At 43.3% G+C, this 22,415-nt stretch overlaps 1 protein-coding gene across 1 annotated transcript in view; it reads right to left on the reverse strand.

The window, feature by feature from the left end:
- The window catches only part of zgc:113425 (uncharacterized protein LOC541425 homolog), a 99,557-nt gene that overhangs the window by 19,831 nt on the left and 57,311 nt on the right, over positions 1-22,415 (reverse strand). The window contains exon 5 of the mRNA XM_034180982.1: positions 2,162-2,219. Within this exon, the coding sequence (XP_034036873.1) occupies positions 2,162-2,219 (58 nt within the window). The remainder of the gene's footprint in view (positions 1-2,161; positions 2,220-22,415) is intronic.

The following is a 22,415-nucleotide window of genomic DNA, read 5'->3' on the forward strand; positions in this document are numbered from 1 at the left end:
TGTCTCTTTTTTTTCAGGACAACCTGTACTTTCAGAATATATATGCTATAGTTGTGTTTTATAAGTGTAATGCAGGTTTACAATCAGAAATAAGAAAGGAAAAAGTAAAGTGGAAAATAATTTTCCACACACATTTATTCAAAACACACAGCAAACTATAATAAACAACTATTTTGACACTTTATAAACGTAATTTGGGCTCTTGTGTGAAAGACTGTACAACAAAAAGGTTCAAACAATAAACACAAATGCACATTTTGAACAATATGTACAAAATGGTCTATGCGTTGTGTTTGTCTTCATCTCAAAGCAATTTCTGTCTACTATTACACAAAGGTCACATCACAGACTTCTACTATGAAGTTGACTGTGTGTTTGTTCTCTCCTGCTCTGAAAGCAACATTCACACTTCGAGGCTCATTCAGTTTGAGGAGTGCCCCCTCCCCCCTTGCTCCACTGATATGGTAAACAGTGCTTACGCCGGAGCAAGAGAGTTTGCCACAGGCTTATCCAGTAACATTCACAGGAAAACTAGTCGAGCAATCCTGATACTCACACTCTGAGTATGTGAGATTGTATGAGAGGGCCTCAGTCTGCTTACTTTCACTTTCATTGTGCGTAATGGCGCATGGCACATTGGAGCACCCAGGGGGCTATTCAAACGGGCCAACTAGTAACACATCACTCCTAAAAACAATCTTTGGTGTGTCACGTGAGGTGAATCTGCCCTATGATTGGATGTAGGAAAACCATGTGACTGTGAACCAATTCTTATTGGACACTCACATTGCTCACGTCATCACACAGCTTCTATGAGGAGTACAAAGATGGTGGATGGTGGCTCGAAAGTCTGTGGAGTTAACTTTTCAGCAAAAAAACAGTAAGTTTCTATCTCATATCATTAGAAAGTTCTTCATAAAGTAGTAAGTTAGTAAATGACGGTGTCGGCCCCAGAGGGTTTAAACCCTTAGATCTTCAGCAAATGTATTTATAAAGAGAAACTGCATGAACTACACAAGTTTTTTTTTTATTTTCTAATAAGTTTATTCAATGAGGAGAAACAAATGCTAAATGATTGTTGTGTTGTAACTTAATTTTTGTTCAGCCTTTGTGACCCGTCTTCATGATGTTAGATGCAATTATGTTGAAACTGACCTGATTCTGCAACGATAAAGAATCCTTAAAAGAAATTACTGGATCGTGTTCTGGATCATTACCAAAATTTAATGACTTCTAAGTTAGATACACCCCTGGTAAAAATATAATGGAAATCCATTGAGGATTTTTTGAGTAAACCTGCTAACAAACAAACCAACCAACATAACCTCCTTGGCAGAGGGAATAACATGCAGTTGTCATGCAGTATGTATTTTCAGAGGCCTGACGTCCATGCCCAGTTGCCCAAAATGGCCGATATTTGCCCTTGTCTAACTCGGGCAAATATCGGTCATTTTGGGCAACAGCATGGACGGAGGGACTCAGAAAATGCATACCACCCTCCAAAAGCATGTTATTCTGTTATTATCGCCTCGTTTCTGCTTCAAACTGCCTCCAGTCATCATCTGTCTCAGCCACAGATACCTGAAGCTTTTCTACAACAATCATTTCCATATAAATTCAGCATTATTTCTTCATAAAAGACGGATGAAGCGATCAGAGCACCGCAGCTACACATGTGAGTCTGACTCTCTACACCAAAAGCGATCAAAGGGAATAATGCGATTATTAACCATCAGATGACAAAGTAAAACCTCTTAAAGCATTCTTAAGTCAGTTTGAAGCAGAAACAACGTGATAATCACTGAATCGCTGCTGATGCTCTGAAATGATGCATGCGCAGTGAAGGCAGGGGGACTGTTTATTAGTTCATGATCAACAGGAGATCTGATAACGGTCCAGGCTGATAAACGGCCGACTCTGAGTTTACATACCAGAGCTTCGGTGGGCGCAGTGTTCATGTCTGAAGGCAAGTTTGACTCAAAAATATCCAGCCGAAGGAGCACAGTATCAGTCCTCTCGCACAACAAAAACACCTGATGACAATGCCCGGGGTGTGTACGTGTGTATGTGTGTGTGAGACTATTTCTGTCCTGAAGTGCGCTGAGAACATTGCTTAATGAATGAATTTTCTTCTGTTGTCAACTGTTGGGGTTGGTTTTACCTGTCCACTGACACACCAGCTCAGCGTCTGCAGGCTCACTCTGAGGAAGCAGCATCTCCTACAACATAAACAAAAGTCACACAAGGGCCCAGTTCATGAAATCATGTCTTCAGGTGTCATCACACAGTGACAGAGTGAGTTCACTGATTATTAAAGGTCTAAAACCATTTATCCCCTAATCCGTCAGTCTATGGTGGATTTGGGCTTCTGATGGACTGAGTGGACAAGCACCGAATGCGGGTGTGCAGCGCTTCCAGATGCAAACAGAAGACAAGCAGATAACACAAATAAAAGTAACATCTACCACATCTATCTACACTGGGAGGCAAACAAACAGGACAAAACTGTAAACCCACATACTACCAGCAGGGGAGCTCTCCGTATGACATACGCTCAAAGTTTTGATCACACACAAAACTTTCTGAGGCACTCAATGAACACCAGCTGACATGAAACAAATTTCACAAATGAGAAAAAAGATGAGCTAAGACAGACTTTATTGTCCTTGTAATAACAACGAAACTTCGTTGGTGACAACCAGTCAGTAGCAGCAATGATTAAATATGAAAATAGAATAAATACGATCAAATCAAATCAATTTTATTTATATAGCGCCAAATCACAACAAACAGTTGCCACAAGGCGCTTTATATTGTAAGGCAAAGCCATACAATAATTACAGAAAAACCCCAACGGTCAAAACGACCCCCTGTGAGCAAGCACTTGGCAACAGTGGGAAGGAAAAACTCCATTTAACAGGAGGAAACCTCCAGCAGAACCAGGCTCAGGGAGGTGCAGTCTTCTGCTGGGACTGGTTGGGGCTGAGGGAGAGAACCAGGAAAAAGACATGCTGTGGAGGAGAGCAGAGATCAATCACTAATGATTAAATGCAGAGTGGTGCATACAGAGCAAAAAGAGAAAGAAACAGTGCATCATGGGAACCCCCCAGCAGTCTAAGTCTATAGCAGCATAACTAAGGGATGGTTCAGGGTCACCTGATCCAGCCCTAACTATAAGCTTTAGCAAAAAGGAAAGTTTTAAGCCTAATCTTAAAAGTAGAGAGGGTGTCTGTCTCCCTGATCTGAATTGGGAGCTGGTTCCACAGGAGAGGAGCCTGAAAGCTGAAGGCTCTGCTTCCCATTCTACTCTTATAAACCCTAGGAACTACAAGTAAGCCTGCAGTCTGAGAGCGAAGCGCTCTATTGGGGTGGTATGGTACTATGAGGTCCCTAAGATAAGATGGGACCTGATTATTCAAAACCTTATAAGTAAGAAGAAGAATTTTAAATTCTATTCTAGAATTAACAGGAAGCCAATGAAGAGAGGCCAATATGGGTGAGATATGCTCTCTCCTAGTCCCCGTTAGTACTCTAGATGTAGCATTTTGAATTAACTCAAGGCTTTTCAGGGAACTTTTAGGACAACCTGATAATAATGAATTACAATAGTCCAGCCTAGAGGAAATAAATGCATGAATTAGTTTTTCAGCATCACTCTGAGACAAGACCTTTCTAATTTTAGAGATATTGCGCAAATGCAAAAAAGCAGTCCTACATATTTGTTTAATATGCGCTTTGAATGACATATCCTGATCAAAAATGACTCCAAGATTTCTCACAGTATTACTAGAGGTCAGGGTAATGCCATCCAGAGTAAGGATCTGGTTAGACACCATGTTTCTAAGATTTGTGGGGCCAAGTACAATAACTTCAGTTTTATCTGAGTTTAAAAGCAGGAAATTAGAGGTCATCCATGTCTTTATGTCTGTAAGACAATCCTGCAGTTAGCTAATTGGTGTGTGTCCTCTGGCTTCATGGATAGATAAAGCTGGGTATCATCTGCATAACAATGAAAATTTAAGCAATACCGTCTAATAATACTGCCTAAGGGAAGCATGTATAAAGTGAATAAAATTAGTCCTAGCACAGAACTTTGTGGAACTCCATAATTAACCTTAGTCTGTGAAGAAGATTCCCCATTTACATGAACAAATTGTAATCTATTAGATAAATATGAATCAAACCACCGCAGCGCAGTGCCTTTAATACCTATGGCATGCTCTAATCTCTGTAATAAAATTTTATGGTCAACAGTATCAAAAGCAGCACTGAGGTCTAACAGAACAAGCACAGAGATGAGTCCACTGTCCGAGGCCATAAGAAGATCATTTGTAACCTTCACTAATGTTGTTTCTGTACTATGATGAATTCTAAAACCTGACTGAAACTCTTCAAATAGACCATTCCTCTGCAGATGATCAGTTAGCTGTTTTACAACTACCCTTTCAAGAATTTTTGAGAGAAAAGGAAGGTTGGAGATTGGCCTATAATTAGCTAAGATAGCTGGGTCAAGTGATGGCTTTTTAAGTAATGGTTTAATTACTGCCACCTTAAAAGCCTGTGGTACATAGCCAACTAATAAAGACAGATTGATCATATTTAAGATCGAAGCATTAAATAATAGTAGGGCTTCCTTGAGCAGCCTGGTAGGAATGGGTCTAATAAACATGTTGATGGTTTGGAGGAAGTAACTAATGAAAATAACTCAGAACAATCGGAGAGAAAGAGTCTAACCAAATACCGGCATCACTGAAAGCAGCCAAAGAGAACGATATGTCTTTGGGATGGTTATGAGTAATTTTTTCTCTAATAGTTAAAATTTTATTAGCAAAGAAAGTCATTACTAGTTAAAGTTAAAGGAATACTCGGCTCAATAGAGCTCTGACTCTGCCGCTGAAAAGAAACCTGGGGTTGTTCTTATTTTCTTCAATTAGTGATTAGTAAGATGTCCTAGCTTTACGGAGGGCTTTTTTTTATAGAGCAACAGACTCTTTCCAGGCTAAGTGAAGATCTAAATTAGTGAGACGCCATTTCCTCTCCAACTTACGGGTTATCTGCTTTAAGCTGCGAGTTTGTGAGTTATACCACGGAGTCAGGCACTTCTGATTTAAGGCTCTCTTTTTCAGAGGAGCTACAGCATCCAAAGTTGTCCTCAATGAGGATATAAAACGACTGACGAGATAATCTATCTCACTCACAGAGTTTAGGTAGCTACTCTGCCCTGTGTTGGTATATGGCATTAGAGAACATAAAGAAGGAGTCATATCCTTAAACCTAGTTACAGCGCTTTCTGACAGACTTCTACTGTAATGAAACTTATTCCCCACTGCTGGGTAGTCCATCAGAGTAAATGTAAATGTTATTAAGAAATGATCAGACAGAAGGGAGTTTTCAGGGAATACTGTTAAGTCTTCATTTTCCATACCATAAGTCAGAACAAGATCTAAGATATGATTAAAGTGGTGGGTGGACTCATTTACTTTTTGAGCAAAGCCAATAGAGTCTAATAATAGATTAAATGCAGTGTTGAGGCTGTCATTCTCAGCATCTGTGTGGACGTTAAAATCGCCCACTATAATTATCTTATCTGAGCTAAGCACTAAGTCAGACAAAAGGTCTGAAAATTCACAGAGAAACTCACAGTAACGACCAGGTGGACGACAGATAACAACAAATAAAACTGGTTTTTGGGACTTCCAATTTGGATGGACAAGACTAAGAGACAAGTTTTCAAATGAATTAAAGCTCTGTCTGGGTTTTTGATTAATTAATAAGCTGGAATGGAAGATTGCTGCTAATCCTCCGCCACGGCCCGTGCTACGAGCATTCTGGCAGTTAGTGTGACTCGGGGGTGTTGACTCATTTAAACTAACATATTCATCCTGCTGTAACCAGGTTTCTGTAAGGCAGAATAAATCAATATGTTGATCAATTATTATATCATTTACCAACAGGGACTTAGAAGAGAGAGACCTAATGTTTAATAGACCACATTTAACTGTTTTAGTCTGTGGTGCAGTTGAAGGTGCTATATTATTTTTTCTTTTTGAATTTTTATGCTTAAATAGATTTTTACTGGTTATTGGTGGTCTGGGAGCAGGCACCGTCTCTACGGGGATGGGGTAATGAGGGGATGGCAGGGGGAGAGAAGCTGCAGAGAGGTGTGTAAGACTACAACTCTGCTTCCTGGTCCCAACGCTGGATAGTCACGGTTTGGAGGATTTAAGAAAATTGGCCAGATTTCTAGAAATGAGAGCTGCTCCATCCAAAGTGGGATGGATGCCGTCTCTCCTAACAAGACCAGGTTTTCCCCAGAAGCTTTGCCAATTATCTATGAAGCCCACCTCATTTTTTAAAAGATAAAATATAACAGCAATAAGACAACAATGGACATATTATTTGCAGTGTAAACTGAGTTGTAGAAATTGCACTGCCCATGCTGGTTAAAATCCAGAATGAATGACAGTCTGTGGCTCAGTCTGTAGCTGAAGTTGGTGAGTATGAGAGTGGGGAGCAGGGAAGGGGAGGGGTGATGGAGGTTACAGCTCTGGGGAAAAATCTGTTCCTCAGTCTGCTTGTCCGAGTTTTTATGTTTGCCTCGCTCCCATCGTTTCCCTGATGGGAGTGGGGCAAACAGATGGTGTCCGGGGTCAGTTTGTTCAGTGGAGATCCCGGTGGCTCCCCTCTGCAGGCGTCCATCAAACACAGCATCCAGGACAGGCACCTCAGCTCCAACAATCCTCTGGGCTGTCCTCACAACCCAAGACAAGTCTTTTCTGTTCTCTGCTGTGCAGCTGGCATACCATACAATCAAACCCTGACAGAGGATGCTCTCCACAATGCTCCTGTAGAAGTTCACCAGGAGCTGAGGGGAGAGACGAGCCCGCTTCAGCTTCATGAGGAAGAAGAGCCTTTGTTGTGCCTTCTTCATCAGGTGGGAGGTGTTGACTGACCAAGAACAGTCCTTGGTGATGTGGAGTCCCAGGAATTTGACGTTGTCCATCACCTCCACTGTTTCATTGTTTATGTGAAGTGGTTAAGGGGTGGTCTTCCTGGTCCTCCTGAAATCCACAATGACCTTGGTTTTGGTGGTGTTCAGAAGCAGGTTATTCTCTGAACACCACTGAGTCAGATGTTGCACCTCCTCCCTGTAGAGAGCCTCCTCATTGTCACTAATAAGTCCGACTATGGTGGTGTCATCAGCAAACTTCACCATAGTGTTAGAAGAGTGGGTGGTGGTGCAGTCCTGAGTAAAGAGGGTAAACAGGGCTGGGCTGAACACACAGCCCTGTGGCACCCCAGTGTTCAGCATGATGGTGGTGGATGTATGTATTCCTATCCTGACGTTCTGTGTTCTACAGGTTAAAAAGTCCATAATCCATGTGCAGAGTGAAGTGGTAAGTCCAAGATCCCGGAGTTTGTGAACATGTTTATGGGGAATTATTGTATTGAAGGTGGAGCTGAAGTCTATGAAGAGCATCCCAGCGTGTATATTTGGTTCTTCTAGGTGGGTCAGGGCTGAGTGGAGTGCAACAGAGACTGCATCCTTTGCAGATCTGTTCCTCTGGTAGGCAAACTGGTGTCTATCCAGATCTGCAGGGATGACGTCTCTGATGTGGGACAGGATGATCCTCTCAAAGCATTTCATGACTACCGAAGTCAGGGCGACAGGTCATCATTAAGGCAGATCACGGATGTCTTCTTTGGTTGTGCTGGTTCTTCACTTGGTGAGCTGGTTTGAGGATCTGCTCTGATATTCTGCATGTTAAGCGTGCAAAGAAATGGTCCAGGGTGTCAGGCAGTGTGCTGTCAGGCCTGATCTGTGAACTGCTGCCCATATAGTCTGTAATGGCTTTGATGCCAGTCCACATGCTGTGGGGATTGTTGTGGGCAAAGTGTCCTTCGAGACGCTGCTTGTACCTCTGTTCGGCCTCTCTCATCCCCTTTTTTAGATCCCTCCAGGCGTGACTGTAGGCCTGCATGTCACCTGACCTGAAGGCAGCGTCCCAAACCTTGAAGAGTGTCCAGACATGACTGCCCATCCATGGTTTGTGGTTCAGGAACACCTTGATGGTTTTGGTGGTCAACACTGCCTCAGTGCAGAAGTGGATGTAGGCCAGGACAGCTGGGGTATATTCCTCCAGATCTGCTCCCTCTGCAGACACCTCCCAGTATGTGTTCTCAAAACAGTCCTGCAGAACGTTAATGGCTTCCTCTCCCCAAACTTGGACAGTTCTGGTGCACCTGTAGGAAGGGCCAAAAACCAAAAAGGACCTGTACAGAACAAAAATGGACACAAATGGGCATCAAAATTGTATTGTATATGGATTCCTCAATCCATTACAGTGTGACACCTGTGACAGACACCGACACAACAGAAAATAAGCAAATTACTGGTTACTTTCAACAGATGGGGACATACTGGTTGGGTGGATTGGTTGGATGGACTGATTGGTTGCCAATCATGACTAAAGTCAGTTCTTCAGTGTGGCAGATCAATCAATCAATCAATCAATTTTATTTATATAGCGCCAAATCACAACAAACAGTCACCCCAAGGCGCTTTATATTGTAAGGCAAGGCCATACAATAATTACGTAAAAACCCCAACAGTCAAAACGACCCCCTGTGAGCAAGCACTTGGCGACAGTGGGAAGGAAAAACTCCCTTTTAACAGGAAGAAACCTCCAGCAGAACCAGGCTCAGGGAGGGGCAGTCTTCTGCTAGGACTGGTTGGGGCTGAGGGAGAGAACCAGGAGAGATGCGGCTATGTGCTTGACCAGAACATGATCACAGACCTGACCCAACCACACCCAATCCCAGCACCCTGATACCACCCTCCTTGTGCTGAGGCCTAACAGTGTAGCGGCATGTCCCCTGGGTAGCGGATAGGGGAAACTGCTTTTCCTTTAGAGGTTGGGAGGGCCTCCTTTAGCTGCCTTGGGCTGGGACTGGCTGTGTGTGCAGGCCCTGCTGGCCTTAGTTAGTGACTGGGGCTGGTGGGCTGGCCTGCATAGCTGGTTCTGGTTTGACACATCGTGGGAGGCCATATCTTGTTCCTCTTTGAGGTGAGGGGGCTTATTCTGGTTGCCTTGGGCTGGCTGTGTGAGTGGGTCCTGCTGGCCTTGGTAAATGACCGGGGCCGGCCAGACTGGCTTGCATTGCTGATTCTGGTTAGGGGCTTCTGGTGGGATGCTAACTCCCATTGCTCTTAGGGATGGGATGGGAAAGCTTCCTTTGGTTGCAGTGGACTCAGCTGGCTATGTGGCAGGCCCTGTTGGCTTTTGTCAACAATCGGGGCTGGCAGGCTGGCCTGCATGGCTTGTACTTGTTTGTGGCTTGCTGGGAGGCCATGGACCAAAATGGACGGGAATGTGGGACTTGTTAGTCTTAGTTGATCACTCATCTAGGAGATGGAAAACTCTGAATTCAAACCCAAATGTAGTCAGCAGATGTTAGTTATGGGCCCTCAGCCTGCAGTAAATTGATGAAAATAATCATGTGTAGCAATTCAGAAACTGGCCCTCAGTACCTGGTGAATGAGGGTTTTAAACTCACCGGGGACCCAGCCTGGGGTGTGCAGGGAGCAGTTGCCCTGGGTGGTCATACACCTGAGCCTCTGACTTGTCCATTAGGGAACATCTCATGCCTCACCTGCGGGGAATTCAGAGGTGGAAGGGAGTGCTGAAACTGAGGGTTTGGCTTCAGATGCTGCTAACCCTCACAGCAATTCCGAAGAGGATGATGTCCGTTTATTGTTGGCAGGCATGGAAGGACTCTGAAGGATAGTTCTGCTGTCTCCAAAGGGCAGCAGAAACAGAAAAAAAAAAAAAAAAAACACAGAAAGAAAAAGGATGGGCAAGGGACTGGGGATGGTGCATGAGCACCTGCTTCTTTGGAGGCGGGAGCCAACCATGAGCCATCCCTGGTAACTTGCAGGGTGTCCCTGGTAAAGTTGTCACGCCTGTTGAACATTAGCAAAAGTGAGCTGTTGACTCCACACCATGGAGTGCTCAACAGCCCACAATGTAACAAACAAGAGCTCTTATGTCCCTGGCGGTGGGGGAGACTTGTAAGTTGTTATCTATCCTGGTGACAACCAGCGAAGACCTCTCACTACTGCTGAGGCAGAGCACATTAGGGCTAGTCTGGTAAACCTGCTAGATGGGGTGCCCCTGAAGAGGAGGCACCTCAGTTGACTGAGTCTGGACTTGTGCACGAGACCTTTCGGGTAACATGCGCTAATGAGTCCTCACTGGACTAGTTCATGAGAACTGTCTCAGCAGTTTCTGAGTGGGAGGGCCATGCCTTTTTAGTCTCTGGGTTTGAGACCTTCCAATAAATAAATAAATGGACTGCATTTATATAGCGCTTTTCCATCTGCATCAGATGCTAAAAGTGCTTTACAAATAATGGCTCACATTCACCCCAATGTGAGGCTGCTGTCATAGAAGGTGTTGCCATACAAGGCACTCACTACACACCAGGAACAACTAGGGGATTAAGGACCTTGCCCGAGGGCCCTTAGTGATCTTCCAGTCAGGCTGGGATTTGAACCAAGGATCCTCTGGTCTGAAGCCCAACGCTTTAACCACCAGACCATCACCTCCCCTAGACCATACCTCCCCTAGACAATCACCTCCACTCAGTCCAATACTCAGAGAGCTTCTGCATTCATTCCTGGTCCCCTACAGGAGTGTGGGACTGTTTTGCGGCGACTCCAGAGGCAGAATCCAGACCTTCATATGGAGGTTTGGTGAGTCCTCCACACTGAACCCCAAGAGGGTGGGCAATTTCTTATGCTCGGAGTGAACAAGGACTCCCTGACATGTCATATTGCCAAAAGGATGAGGACAGTCATGAATGTTACACAGATTAATTTGCATCACTGTAAGGAGGTGAGTGCTGTTTTGTGTGCTCCTCTCAGCAAGATGCATACAGCTGTAGTCCTAATCCAGGAACCCTGGGTTTTTAGGGGTGGCATAACAGGCCTGAGTTACCCAGGGGGTGCTCTCCTGTGTGATTCATGCAGTGAGAAGCCCAGCAGCAATAGCCCTTACAAAAGGAGTACAGAGCACTGCTAGAACTGACATCTTTACATACAGTTGCAGTTCAAGTAAATGTTAACTGAGTGAGGACAAGGCTGTGGTCACTGCATCTGTCTGCCTCCCATTTCACTCACCAGATCCCCCACCATCAAAGGAAATGGTTAGTATTGATAACTAATATGTATATGTCGCAGACATGAATGAGTGAAGCTCTTCAGCATCTCACCATCTCATTTAGGTCCGTCAGACTTTTTTCAGTAAATACTTCAGGGGAGCATTAGCATGGATAAAACCGTTCAGCTTCTGGGGGCTGCACAGCCCAGACCCCCCTATTTACAGCCCTCTTAACCCCCTGCAACTTTAAGCATTTTTTAAACGTAGATGTAAATTAATATTCAAAGTTTTCAGTGAGTTGACAGTCAGGCTGTACAATATGGCCAAATTATCGTATGTCAATATTTTCATATCAATATGATATACAATATGACTACGGTTTGACACAAGTGCAGCAACAGTGAAAATGAAACCTTCTTAAACAAAACAGTAATAACACCACACTCAATTTGCATTCATAAGGTTAGGATACTGTGCCCTCCAAAAGTATTGGAACACCTGGAATTTCAGACATTTTAATTTGTTTATGCCATTTTAAATACAAGAAATACAAAAAAAATAAAGAACAAAAATTTCTAAAATTATCAAGACGGGCAAGACGGCGGCATCAAGAACCACGGGCCCTCGCTTGTCCATCATGATTAACGAGGTTGGCAAGGCAGTGCATTCTCAGACTGCGATGACTGTTGAACTCAGAAGCAAATTGGATGACATCTTGGAGCAGATGCGCGCCTTGCAGTTGAAATTGAAGATTTCAAAGGCCGGTGAATATTCTTAATTGGGAATATTCTTAATTCATAATTGGGATTTGGTTGTTCAAGTGGAACTGTTAAAAGTGTTTTTCACTGCTCAACTACAACACTCCAGGCTTATCAAGCCTCAAGAACAAATTGCCGACTGTTTTCCTCCAGAGGAATGTCTTCAGGCCTTGGTGAGATTATTTGGCTACTTCTTAGCTCAACCCACAAAGACAAACTGACAGACTTACACATGGACAAAGACTGAAGCATGCTCCATTTTTCCCTTTTACCTCCCTTCCTGCCCCCCCATCACACACCCCATCCTGGCCACTGCTCACAGCACCCCTTTCCCCTCCGGGGGCTGCGCGGTTTTTAGCTGCGGCAGATCCCCGTTCGACTCCAGTTGCAGCGGCCTTCACCCATTTTGCCTCAATTTGGATGACGGACTGCTTCAAATTTAGTGCACATAAACAATGTCAAATGTATATGTGTTGTCTTTAATTTTGATGTGTGCCATTATTACGATAAACAAGGAATAATTGTGGATTAATTGCTGTATCTTGTCTGTGGTAATTGGAGTGTAAACGTAATTGCCCTTTTTTGGGATCAATAAAGTTGTTTGAAGTCTGAACTTTCAGGTCTTCTTTTTAAGAAAATCCTCCTCTACACCAGTGTTTCTCAACCTTTTTTGAGTCGCGGCACCCTTTTTATATTTACAAAATCCTGCGGCACACCACCAACTAAAATAATATTATAATGCTATTACCTCTGGTTTTGCGCAAAACCCAATTATCGCAATAGAAAATCGATACAGAAAACATCGCATTTCGAAAATCCTCAAGCATTTTGCGCTCTGATCTCAAGTAGGGCTGTCACGATTAGAAATTTCTGGAGACGATTAATTGTCAGACAAATAATTGCGATTGACGAATATATTGTCTATTTTTTTTTCTTTTTTTCCCCTTCTTTATATTCTACTATTGTAGTATAATTACACATCTCTGGAAGAACGTTTGGTTTCTGTGAGTGGAGAAACTGGGAATGGTGCAACATTTTTATTTTTATCTTCATTTTACATACAGTCCCAACTTTTTCTGATTTGTGGTTGTTTCTGTTGCATTTCTGAAATTGTTTCTCCTCATCAGTCACGTTTTGTGCTTAAACACTGCATTAAGCTCAAGACTGAACAAATAAATACCTTTGGAACATAACAGCTGTTAAAGTTCAGAGTTCTCACCTGCTTTTTGTGATCTGTGCGTCTGAACATTTTTTTTTGTGTATCTCAGTTCATTCATATATTCTCATTTTTAAAATATGTTTTTAAAGATATTTGACCGTTTATTTCATCTCATGATCTCATAAATTCAGCATACGACGCGCACATGGTGAGAACAGGACGGTAACGGCAGAATCACACCTTTAGAGAAAGTTCAGAGAGAAGTAAAAGCTTCACGTTTTCGTTTTGTTAACATGTTCACTCCATTTAAAATCCTCTCTGCTCCGCGCTCGCTGCGCACTGAACGTGTTGCGCCTGCATTCAGGAATCTCCCTCACCCACCCCCTCCCTCACCCACCCCCTCCCCTCCCCTTCCTCCCCTCCCCTTCCTCACCCCCTCCCCTCCCTCCCCTCCCCTTCCTCACCCCCTCCCCTCCCTCCCCTCCCCTTCCTCACCCCCTCCCCTCCCTCCCCTCCCCTTCCTCACCCCCTCCCCTCCCTCACCCACCCCCTCCCCTCCCCTTCCTCACCCCCTCCCTCCCCTCCCCTTCCTCACCCCCTCCCCTCCCTCACCCACCCCCTCCCCTTCCTCACCCCCTCCCCTCCCTCACCCACCCCCTCCCCTCCCCTCCCTCACCCACCCCCTCCCCTGTCCTTCAGAGAGCAAAATTAAGAGGTTACAGGTTTTATACAGAACAGAGGAGGAGTAAATTACTTGTATTTCTTTCAGCCTGAGTGTGCTGCCTTCTACAATAAGCTGTTTAAAGTTTTTAAATGTGTTGAATATTTCCTCTTTCATTTATTTAATTATTATCTGTTTTAGTGCCATCTAACGGACACTTCAGGGTATTACAGCTAATGTTCATTGTAATTTGAAAAGAACTTTATTGAACGGAAGTGACGTTGTTCAGTAGAGGAAAAGATGATGGCAGCGTGCAGTTTGTGCCGTCTTTGAGATCGAAATGTCTTCATTTAAGGTTGCATCGCCGGCAAGTATCCACCCACATGTTTATGACAAGTTAATTTTTGGTTCTAATATATATTACTGCTCGATAATGATGGAAATGACCATAAATTTGATGTGGTAATATGTTAATGTGCGCAAATCAGAGGGTCATCAAATGGCGTTTAGGATGCACTTCACGTTGTTTTAGCATATGCTAATGTAGTTCTAATAGAGACAGTGCAGTACACATTATGCCTTTTTATGCATTTTGTAATTGTATTGCTTGTTTGTTTTCTTCAGTTTCACCCTTTTGAGTGTCAGTAAACCTGCTTAGACACGTCCACGTCTGCAAAGTCATTGATCTGAGAAAGGTGTTCATAGCCATGATAACCAAAACGGCACAGTGAAATGGCGACATCCACGTCGGGAGACTCTGCGGTCATCTCTACGACTAGAGTGAATCTACGCTGACCTCTTCTATGCCACAAGCAGAGCGGCAAACAGCAGGGTCCCAGCAATCGTCACCTGGTCAACACAACTATGGCCGACAGAGCACCGTCCAACAAGGCGCCATCCAATAGAGTGCCATCTTTCAAAGCTTCTCCATCCAGCAAGTCAGCTTCCTACAAGACCCGGTCAGAGACGTGGTCTGTAGACTCTGCTGCAGCCAAAGCGATGGCAAAAGCTGAAGCAGCAAAGGCTCGTTTTAGCTTTGCAGAAAAGGAAATGAGCCTAAAATTAGAAAAAGCCAAACTTGAAGCATCTATCGAGCGACTACAATAAGAGAAAGATGTAGCTTCAGCCATGGCAGAAGCGGAGGTCTATGAGGCAGCAGCCGCCTCTCAGTTAGATGCTCAAAGTAATTTATCTCCATCTGAGACAGCTGAGTGCACAAAGCAGTATGTCCTGACCCAAGCTGCATTTGTGAAAAGTTCTTCAGCACCATCACTCAACAGTGAAACCTCAAGATCACATAAGCAAAGGAATACTAGTCTGCAAGTCAACACAGAGAATGATGACACAAATGTCGCTACAAATCTTCCTCACCCAAATTCCAACTACTCTCAGGACACTCCAGCAAATACCTTCTCTCATCCCATCAAACCTGACAATACCAGCTGGTCCCACAAGGTGTCAGCATCCTCCCACCACAATGCCATACCTTACCACCAACAGCTAAGAGACATTGATGGCAGGAATGGAAGTGACTTTATTACGTACTTTGCTCGTAGAGAAATTGTTGCAACAGGGCTGCTCCAACTTAATGATAAGCCTAAAAACTTCAGAGCATGGAAACACTCATTCAACAATGCAGTCAGAGGGTTGGACTTAACAGCAAATGAGGAGATGGACTTGATGATAAGGTGGCTTGGTAAAGAATCTGCTGAACACGCTGAGCAAATCAGAGCATATACATAAACAATCCTGTGTTGTAATGATATGGGACAGGCTTGAACAATGTTACGGCTCATCTGAAGTGATTGAGGATACCCTATTTAAAAGGTTGGACTCATTCTCCAAACTAACAACCAAAGACTATGTCAAACTGAGAAAGTTTAGTGATTTGCTAATGGAAATGCAGTGTGCTAAAGCTGAAGGTGACCTTCCTGGTCTCTCATTCCTGGACACAGCCAGGGGAGTAAATCCCATTGTCCAGAAGCTATCATTTAACTTGCAGGAAAATTGGATAACGGCACTAACTACAAAACAAAACACCATGTCCCTTATCCACCATTTAATGTTTTTGTAGACTTTGTTACACAAGAAGCAAATGCTAGAAATGACCCAAGGTTCCAATTCTCATCGTACTCTGATGCTCCTCTCAAATCAGAGAAACTACCCTGGAGGGCAAACAGACAAAGAGAAGTATCAGTGCACAAAGCTGAAGTAGTTCCTGGCTTCAACTCAGACACTCAAGAAAATGTAAACAGAAAAGTGGACAATGAGAAACTCTGTCCTGTTCACAAAAAGGACCATCCTCTGCCAAAATGCAGAACATTACGCATGAAGTCACTCGATGAGAGAAAAGCATTCCTGAAGGAGAACAACGCCTGCTTCAAATGTTGTGCCTCTTCCAAGCATATGGCTAAAGACTTTAAGGTGAAAGTACAATGTTCTGAGTGCAACAGTGAAAAACATTGTGCTGCTCTTCACCCCAGCCCAGCTCCATGGGGAAAACTGACTTGAACAGCAGCAGAGCATGGCGGGGAGCTAGCTGCCACAGATCCAGATGACATAACCTCCAAATGCACTCAGGTCTATGGCGAGAGCCAGGCAGGTAGATCATGCTCTAAAATCTGTCTTGTGAAAGTATACCCTGCTGGCTGTTCTAACAAAGCACCACAGCTCTATGCCATTCATGACGAACTGAGTAACAGATCATTAGTCTGCCCAGAGTTTTTCGAGTTGTTTAATGACTCTGGTTCTAGCTCTCCCTACTCACTCAGAACATGTTCAGGTGTCAAAGAGACTATGGGTAGGAGAGCCACTGGCTATGGAGTGGAAGATTTAGAGGGTACAGTCCACATCCCACTTCCTAGCCTCACTGAATGCAAGGATATTCCAAATGATAGGGACGAGATACCAACTCCTAGTGCAGCCAGACATCACAGTCACTTAAAATCTGTGGCTCATCTAATTTCTTTTCTTACCTGGACTCTCATGCTCAAATACTAATGCTCCTTGGAAGGGACATAGCAAGAGTACTAAAGTCCGTCAGCAGATAACTGGCCTGCATGACGCACCCTACGCTCCAAAACTGGACCTAGGTTGGGTCATAATACGAAACGTGTGTTTAGGCGACGTCCACAAAACTTTGTCCGTAAAAACTCTCTTCACTAATGCAACGGAGAAAGACCGCTCAACAATGTTTGAGCCATGTCCGAATGTGTACAGTGTCAAAGAAAAGCACTGTGACATACAAGTCCCTTTCAACCTCAGCTCTCAGCTTGGTTACAGCACCACCTGTGAACCTGACCACTTGGGATGTAATATGTTCAAACAAACCAAGTTCAACAATTACATTGCGCCCTCCATCCAGACAAAGCCTTTCTGAAAATAATGGAGGAAGGCAAGGCGTTTTATCAACAATGAATAGCCTTTTAGGATCCATTAGGCTTTGTAGTGCCATTCACTATTCAGGGAAAGTCAATTCTCCGCGAGCTTACTGCTGAGAATGGAGACTGGGATGCTCCATTGCCCCCAGAAATGGAAGAAACTTGGACACTCTGGAAAGACTTACTCAAAGAACTGTCGATCCCTAGAGTGTACACAGACATTTCCCCTTCCAACGCTCTAAAGAAAGAGCTGTGCATTTTCTCAGATGCATCTACCAAGGCGATAGCAGCAGTTGACTATCTAAAAGTAACAGATGCAGAAAGAAACTGGCAGGTTGGCTTTGTTATGGGTAAAGCAAAGCTAGCGCCACGCCCAGATCAGACCATACCAATATTAGAACTTAGTGTCGCTATGTTAGCAGTGGAGCTTGCAGATCTAATCTCCAATGAGCTAGACACTGAGTTAGACAATTTACGTTTATGTTAGCAACCATGTCATCAGAATACACAGGTCATCTCAGCCAACCTAGTGGCATTACACAGCCAGCAGTCAGAACCCTGCAGATCACGCAACCCGTTCTGTTCCTGTATATCAGCTGCCGCTTATGAACTGGCTCACTGGCCCAGACATTCTTTTTCAAAACCAAAACTCCATCAGTGAGACTTACGATCTCGTAGAGCCCAACTCTGATGCAGAAGTTAGACCGCAGGTATCCACACTGAAAACCACTGCCTGTTCCAAACAACTTGGCTCTCACAGATTTTCAAAGTTTTCTACTTGGAAGTCTGTCACTCGCGCACTTGCGCGTCTCCTGCACATCAGTTACAAATTCAGCTCCCCCTCACATAAGCCAAATCAGTGTTGTGGCTGGCACTACTGTGAAACAGGAGTCACCTTAGCTGGGTTTGAACAAGCCCAAATCGTTGTCGTTAGAGCAGTGCAGCAGGAAGTGTATACTGATGAGATAAAGTGTATATAAAAAGATAAACTTCCTAAGGTCAGTCCTTTGAAAAACTTAGATCCCTTTTTGGACAAAAATGGTCGCATCACTAACACGAACATAAATGAAAATGAAAAGAACCCAATCATTGTTCCTGGCCACCATCATGTTTCAGCACTTCTCGTTAACCACGAGCGAACACGTCATCAGGGTCGCTTGTTCACAGAGGGTGCTGTTCAGGCTGCAGGGTGGTGGATAGTAGGAGGCAAAAGAAAAGTTAGCACAATCATTTATCACTGTGTAAGTTGCAAACGCCTTAGAGTTGCTCCAAGTACACAGAAAATGGCTAACATTCCTCCAGACAGTCTCTCAATGGACCCCCATTCACAAACGTGGGAATAGATGCATTTGGCCCATGGTTTGTGTCTTCAAAAAGAACCAGAGCTCATGTTATCCAAAACAAAAGGTGGGCGGTCATTTTCACATGCTTGAGTATAAGAGCGGTAGATAAGATCGGTGATAGAATCACGAGACGCATCCAGCTTCATTAATGCATTCACACGGTTTCTTGCTATTAGAGGACCAATGAAAACCATTCGCTCTGATAGGGGCACAAACTGTCAGTACATGCAAAGAACTCAAAATCCCTTCAAACATGGACAATGCAGCAGTACAAGCCTTCTTGAAAGAACAAGGATGTACATGGACCTTTAATGGACCTTGGGGCAACTGTTTGTCCCACTGTTGCCAAGTGCTTGCTCACAGGGGGTCGTTTTGACCGTTGGGGTTTTACATAATTATTGTATGGCCTTGCCTTACAATATAAAGCGCCGTGGGGCAACTGTTTGTTGTGATTTGGTGCTATATAAAAAAAAAAAATTGATTGAATTGAAATTGATTTGGCACTATATAAATAAAATTGATTTGATTTTGATTTGATTTAATCCACCACATGCTTCTCACTTTGGTGGATCGTGGGAAAGGATGATCAGTCTTGCTCGTAAAATATTAGACAATGTTTTTCCAGCTCAAGAACACTAAACTCACTCATGAGGTTCTTGTCACTTTCATGGCAGAGGTGTCTGCCATTATAAAAGCTAGACCCATTGTTCCTGTCTCAACTGACCCAAACGACCCATTCATTCTGGCACCAGCAACTCTGCTTATCCAAAAAGGAACCTCCCTGCAAGCACCAGCAGGCAACTTCTCAGTGTCGGACCTCTACAAACATCAATGGCGCCAGGTCCAGCACTTGTCAAACACCTTCTGGGACAAGTGGAGGAAAGAGTTTCTGCCTATGCTTCAGCCACACCACAAGTGGCAATCCAACCAACCAAACATCACCACAGGGAGTACAGTTGTACTCAAGGATAGTGGTTTACCCAGAAATCAATGGCCTCTTGGACTTATAACTCAAGTGTTCCATTCCAAAGATGGTAAAGTCCTTACAGTAGAGGATAAAGTCGCTAAATCAGAGGGTACTAAGGTTTTCATTCGGCCCATTTCAGAAGTTGTTGTATTAGTTCCTTCATAACAATCTCAAAAATTAATTTGTGGCATTAAATCACACCAGGCGGGGAGTGTGCTGTCTTCTACAAGTACAATAAGTTGTTTAAAGTTTTAAATGTGTTGAATATTTCCTCTTTCATTTATTTAATTATTATCTGTTTTAGTGCCATCTAACGGACACTTCAGGGTATTACAGCTAATGTTCATTGTAATTTGAAAAGAGCTTTATTGAACGGAAGTGACGTTGTTCAGTAGAGGAAAAGATGATGGCAGCGTGCAGTTTGTGCCATCTTTGAGATCGCAATGTCTTCATTTAAATCAAAATCAAAACCTCCAGCAGAACCAGGCTCAGGGAGGGGCAGTCTTCTGCTGGGACTGGTTGGGGCTGAGGGAGAGAACCAGGAAAAAGACATGCTGTGGAGGGGAGCAGAGATCAATCACTAATGATTAAATGCAGAGTGGTGCATACAGAGCAAAAAGAGAAAGAAACAGTGCATCATGGGAACCCCCCAGCAGTCTAAGTCTATAGCAGCATAACTAAGGGATGGTTCAGGGTCACCTGATCCAGCCCTAACTATAAGCTTTAGCAAAAAGGAAAGTTTTAAGCCTAATCTTAAAGTAGAGAGGGTGTCTGTCTCCCTGATCTGAATTGGGAGCTGGTTCCACAGGAGAGGAGCCTGAAAGCTGAAGGCTCTGCCTCCCATTCTACTCTTACAAACCCTAGGAACTACAAGTAAGCCTGCAGTCTGAGAGCGAAGCGCTCTATTGGGGTGATATGGTACTACGAGGTCCCTAAGATAAGATGGGACCTGATTATTCAAAACCTTATAAGTAAGAAGAAGAATTTTAAATTCTATTCTAGAATTAACAGGAAGCCAATGAAGAGAGGCCAATATGGGTGAGATATGCTCTCTCCTTCTAGTCCCCGTCAGTACTCTAGCTGCAGCATTTTGAATTAACTGAAGGCTTTTTAGGGAACTTTTAGGACAACCTGATAATAATGAATTACAATAGTCCAGCCTAGAGGAAATAAATGCATGAATTAGTTTTTCAGCATCACTCTGAGACAAGACCTTTCTAATTTTAGAGATATTGCACAAATGCAAAAAAGCAGTCCTACATATTTGCTTAATATCAAATCAAATCAATTTTATTTATATAGCGCCAAATCACAACAAACAGTTGCCCCAAGGCGCTTTATATTGTAAGGCAAAGCCATACAATAATTACGGAAAAACCCCAACGGTCAAAACAACCCCCTGTGAGCAAGCACTTGGCGACAGTGGGAAGGAAAACTCCCTTTTAACAGGAAGAAACCTCCAGCAGACCCAAGCTCAGGGAGGGGCAGTCTTCTGCTGGGACTGGTTGGGGTTGAGAACCAGGAAAAAGACATACTGTGGAGGGGAGCAGAAATCATGCTTAATATGCGAATTGAAGGACATATCCTGATCAAAAATGACTCCAAGATTTCTCACAGTATTACTAGAGGTCAGGGTAATGCCATCCAGAGTAAGGATCTGGTTAGACACCATGTTTCTAAGATTTGTGGGGCCAAGTACAATAACTTCAGTTTTATCTGAGTTTAAAAGCAGGAAATTAGAGGTCATCCATGTCTTTATGTCTGTAAGACAATCCTGCAGTTTAACTAATTGGTGTGTGTCCTCTGGCTTCATGGATAGATAAAGCTGGGTATCATCTGCATAACAATGAAAATTTAAGCAATGCTTTCTAATAACACTGCCTAAGGGAAGCATGTATAAAGTGAATAAAATTGGTCCTAGCACAGAACCTTGTGGAACTCCATAATTAACCTTAGTCTGTGAAGAAGATTCCCCATTTACATGAAAAAAATTGTAATCTATTAGATAAATATGATTCAAACCACTGCAGCACAGTGCCTTTAGATTAGATTAGATTAGTGAGAGATTAGAGCATGCCATCAACAGTATCAAAAGCAGCACTGAGGTCTAACAGAACAAGCACAGAGATGAGTCCACTGTCTGAGGCCATAAGAAGATCATTTGTAACCTTCACTAATGCTGTTTCTGTACTATGATGAATTCTGAAACCTGTCTGAAACTCTTCAAATAGACCATTCCTCTGCAGATGATCAGTTAGCTGTTTTACAACTACCCATTCAAGAATTTTTGAGAGAAAAGGAAGGTTGGAGATTGGCCTATAATTAGCTAAGATAGCTGGGTCACGTGATGGCTTTTTAAGTAATGGTTTAATTACTGCCACCTTAAAAGCCTGTGGTACATAGCCAACTAACAAAGATAGATTGATCATATTTAAGATCGAAGCATTAACTAATGGTAGGGCTTCCTTGAGCAGCCTGGTAGGAATGGGGTCTAAGACATGTTGATGGTTTGGAGGAAGTAACTAATGAAAATAACTCAGAACAATCGGAGAGAAAGAGTCTAGCCAAATACCAGCATTACTGAAGGCAGCCGAACATAAAGATATGTCTTTGGGATGGTTATGAATAATTTTTTTCTCTAATAGTTAAAATTTATTAGCAAAGAAAGTCATGAAGTCATTACAGCTACTCTGCACTGTGTTGGTATATGGCATTAGAGAACATAAAGAAGGAATCATATCCTTAAACCTAGTTACAGTGCTTTCAGAAAGACTTCTACTGTAATGAAACTTATTCCCCACTGCTGGGTAGTCCATTAAAGTAAATGTAAATGTTATTAAGAAATGATCAGACAAAAAGGGGGTTTTCAGGGAACCAGGTGGACGATAGATAATAACAAATAAAACTGGTTTTTGAGACTTCCAATTTGAATGGACAAGACTAAGAGTCAAGCTTTCAAATGAATTAAAGCTCTGTCTGGGTTTT

The sequence above is a fragment of the Thalassophryne amazonica genome, chromosome 11 (genome assembly GCF_902500255.1).
Source record: "Thalassophryne amazonica chromosome 11, fThaAma1.1, whole genome shotgun sequence".
NCBI lineage: Eukaryota > Metazoa > Chordata > Actinopteri > Batrachoidiformes > Batrachoididae > Thalassophryne > Thalassophryne amazonica.